Raw genomic sequence first — 3221 nt, forward strand, 5'->3', positions numbered from 1 at the left:
CAATGCTACCAACTCACATGTTTTAATTTGCGGTTTTTTGGCATTTTTTCAAAATTTTTATCCAGTTGTTATTATTAAATGTTTCGCTGATAAAAGGGGAAAAATAGTTTTATCAACCAATACAAATTGCACTGCATGGCGTGTCATTTTGACCCATTTGTTTAATTTTGTTTTATACATAAGAAAAGCAAAGTATGGGTTGTTAGTGCATAATAGAGTTTTGTGAAATTGGAACTGCATTATCAAAATTTCCATTTATTAGCGGCCTCTAAATGTTTGCGTCACGTGACCCCTCCTTGTGCGTCAGCCAATGGGAGGCGTTCGCGATGGTCCGAGTTTAACTAGCGGCTAGGCCCCGCCGGTCTACAAATGTTCGCTCAGTCGAAATGTTGCGAGCGAGGTCGGAACAGTACGAACAGACCATAACGGATTTCCATTTCAGCTGGGCTGGTTAAGTCTAAAGAGTTTTCTGAGTATTTCAAAAATAATTACATTAACAATCGGCATTGATGGGCATATTGGAATAGTGGTTTTTATGGAAATATGTTGCGCGTGGCTGGGGCTTCGCCCCAGTTAACTAAAAGGAAACAAACCCCACGACCAATTAAACTCGAAAACGTGGAACTCGAAACGTGGAATAGTGTTTTTTTATGGAGCTAGGGTGGCGTACAGTTCATAAACATAAACACTATTCCACGTTTCGAGTTCCACGTTTTCGAGTTTAATTGGTCGTGGGGTTTGTTTCCTTTTAGTTAACTGGGGCGAAGCCCCAGCCACGCGCAACATATTTCCATAAAAACCACTATTCCAATATGCCCAGGGTGGTGAAACCTAAATGCACCAAGCCAAGTATAGGCGCCAAATTCAAAATCGACTGTAGTTCGGCTTGCTATCGCAGATGTCGCACACACGTATAGTCAATTTTAGCGAAGCTACCTATAATATCGGCAGAAATTAACAGTGGACCTGTGACAGTTGCCATTGTGTAAATCGCCATTTTGTGCTTGGTTTGTTTGGTGTTCGCCTTCGGCTTTGTTTTATGTGAAATTAGTACTGTTTTGTGGTTTTTTTCGTGTGTGTGCTTTTTTGAACTTTTTTATTGTGGGAATATAAATAATTTGATGGATCAATCATTAGTTTATAGTTATCGTATCGTGTATATTGACTAGTGATAATAAATTTTTATTACAAGTTTATTGTCTTTATGTATTCTCATATTTTATTTTTCGTATTCTTTGTAAATATTCAGCAACAATAGTTGTCTAACATCAGAAAGTGTTATTAGCAACTATTGTTGTGAATATTTACAAACAATACGAAAAATGCAATCAAACTTTAAAAGAAAAGTAACTACGGGCAATTCAAATCGCCCGCCGATAACGCTTAGTACGCGCTGGCAACAATAGATGTGCTAGTGACACTTTCGCTCTATCCGGACAAGGACAGATGCGTTTCTGTAAAACCTGTTATTCTGTGAATATGCCCAGCTGAAATGAGAAGTCCGTTATGGTCTCCGTTCGTACTGTTCCGACCTCGCTCGCAACATTTCGACTGAGCGAACATTTGTAGACCGGCAGGGGCTAGCCGCTAGTCGAGTTTATTCTAGATTATTTCACATGACGTGTACTTTTCTATTTGGGTTGTCGATTTATGTGTAACAACAGTATTCAATAAGCGTACGTGGTGAAGCAAGAAGCGAATTAGTGGCGAAATATCCTCGTATTGCTCGTGTCGTTACGTGTGGAAACAATCGCATAGTCTTGTGTCAAAATTAAACAGTTGAAAGTGCAAACATTATGGCGCCGTCAGTGCAAACATTTCTAAATTCTTTCAGTAATTCACTGTAAGTACGCTTTCCCCCTTTCGTTGCATTTTAACTAACGTTGTGTTTGTCGTAAATGAAGGGAAGCCCCCGTGAGGCAGCACCTGAAAAATGTCTACGCCTGTTTGGCCATGTCCACAATGGCAGCCGCCATTGGCGCTTCGATACACTTGTTTACGAACATAATCCAGGCCGGGTTCCTGTCGGGCATCGGGGCTCTGATCTTCTTCGGGCTGTTGATGGCAACGCCCGACGATAACGGCAAGGGGCTCAAAATGCGCATCGGCTACCTCCTGGGCTTCACGACGCTGACGGGTGTGGGCATGGGCCCCCTTCTGGAGCACGTCATCGCCGTGGACCCCAGCATCATCGTCACGGCGCTGATCGGGACGGCGGTGGTCTTCGTGTCGTTCTCAGTGTGCTCGCTTTTGGCCGAACGGGGCAAATGGTTGTACTTGGGGGGCACCTTGATGTCGCTCTTGTCGACGTTGATGATTCTGTCGTTGGCGAACCTGTTCTTTGGATCGTCGATGTTGTTCCAAATTCAGCTGTATTTGGGGCTCTTCGCGATGTGCGGGTTCGTCCTCTACGACACGCAGTTGATCATTGAGAAGAGGAGGTTGGGGAGCAAGGATTTTGTCACCCATTCGTTGGATTTGTTCGTCGATTTCATTGGGATCTTCCGACGTGTACTTATCATTCTCACACAGAAGGTAATTAGAGACAGGTCCGTTCCCTTTATCCCGTCCTATCCCTGACGTGTTAGGAACGTAGGGGGTGTTTACTTAACTTTTTCCTTGTTACAGGAACAGGAATCGCAGAAGAAGCGAAGAAACTGAGTCAAGCCATTAAGTGACGGAAGGTTTTATTTTTGTTAAATTAGTGAGTGTGGTGTTGTGTAATGTATTTTTCCATTTATCATTATATGATACCTAATGTTATTTTTGTTTCTTTAAATGTAATATAAATTTAAGTTAAATAAATAATTTTTCTAAGTCTTGTCTTATTGTTTCACCTGCGGATAATAAGCTACACGTATGTGCATGTCATTATGATAAATATTTAAGTAGAACCACGTAAGTGAATCGGGTATTGGATAGGCATTTCAAGGACGAGTACAATCAATGGTGAATGTTGGATATGTGTAGGCCAAATTCGGTACATTTTTTCAAAAGATAGTAACAATCATGGTAACAATGATAGTTGGGTTTTAAAAGAATTGATTTACTGTATTGACAGGAAAAGTTATATGTAACATTACTGTAGTACTCGGACTTTGCCTCGTGTTAAATCTATCTACTTTTGTTATTTAGTTTTGATTAAAAAACTACAAATAACATTACAAACGAAAACGATAGCTAAAGTCATGGAGGTATTAGATAAAATAACTAACATTCTA

The 3221-nt window shown here is 40.9% G+C and overlaps 1 protein-coding gene across 2 annotated transcripts; it reads left to right on the plus strand.

Annotated features, from left to right (window-relative positions):
• Nucleotides 1-1554: 1554 nt before the first annotated feature.
• On the plus strand, nt 1555-2817 carry BI-1 (Bax Inhibitor-1). Of its 2 annotated transcripts, none has more exons than XM_064354671.1 (3): nt 1555-1843; nt 1905-2549; nt 2629-2817. In XM_064354671.1, the coding sequence occupies exons 1-3, from the start codon at nt 1797-1799 to the stop codon at nt 2672-2674; spliced, it is 738 nt and encodes a 245-aa protein (XP_064210741.1). In that variant the 5' UTR covers nt 1555-1796; the 3' UTR covers nt 2675-2817. The 2 variants fall into 2 exon arrangements, with proteins under 2 accessions (XP_064210741.1, XP_971485.1); XM_966392.5 differs by having other exon boundaries at nt 1905-2535.
• The last annotated feature ends 404 nt before the right edge of the window (nt 2818-3221 follow it).

Source organism: Tribolium castaneum, chromosome 2 (assembly GCF_031307605.1).
Source record: "Tribolium castaneum strain GA2 chromosome 2, icTriCast1.1, whole genome shotgun sequence".
Taxonomy (NCBI): Eukaryota; Metazoa; Arthropoda; class Insecta; order Coleoptera; family Tenebrionidae; genus Tribolium; species Tribolium castaneum.

Bases quoted from the DNA above. Each gene is read 5' to 3' on its own strand.
- BI-1 (XM_064354671.1), top strand. From the start codon at position 1,797: ATGGCGCCGTCAGTGCAAACATTTCTAAATTCTTTCAGTAATTCACT. The intron at 1,844-1,904 runs GTAAGTACGCTT...TCGTAAATGAAG, and splicing joins AATTCTTTCAGTAATTCACT to GGAAGCCCCCGTGAGGCAGC. The intron at 2,550-2,628 runs GTCCGTTCCCTT...TCCTTGTTACAG, and splicing joins CAGAAGGTAATTAGAGACAG to GAACAGGAATCGCAGAAGAA.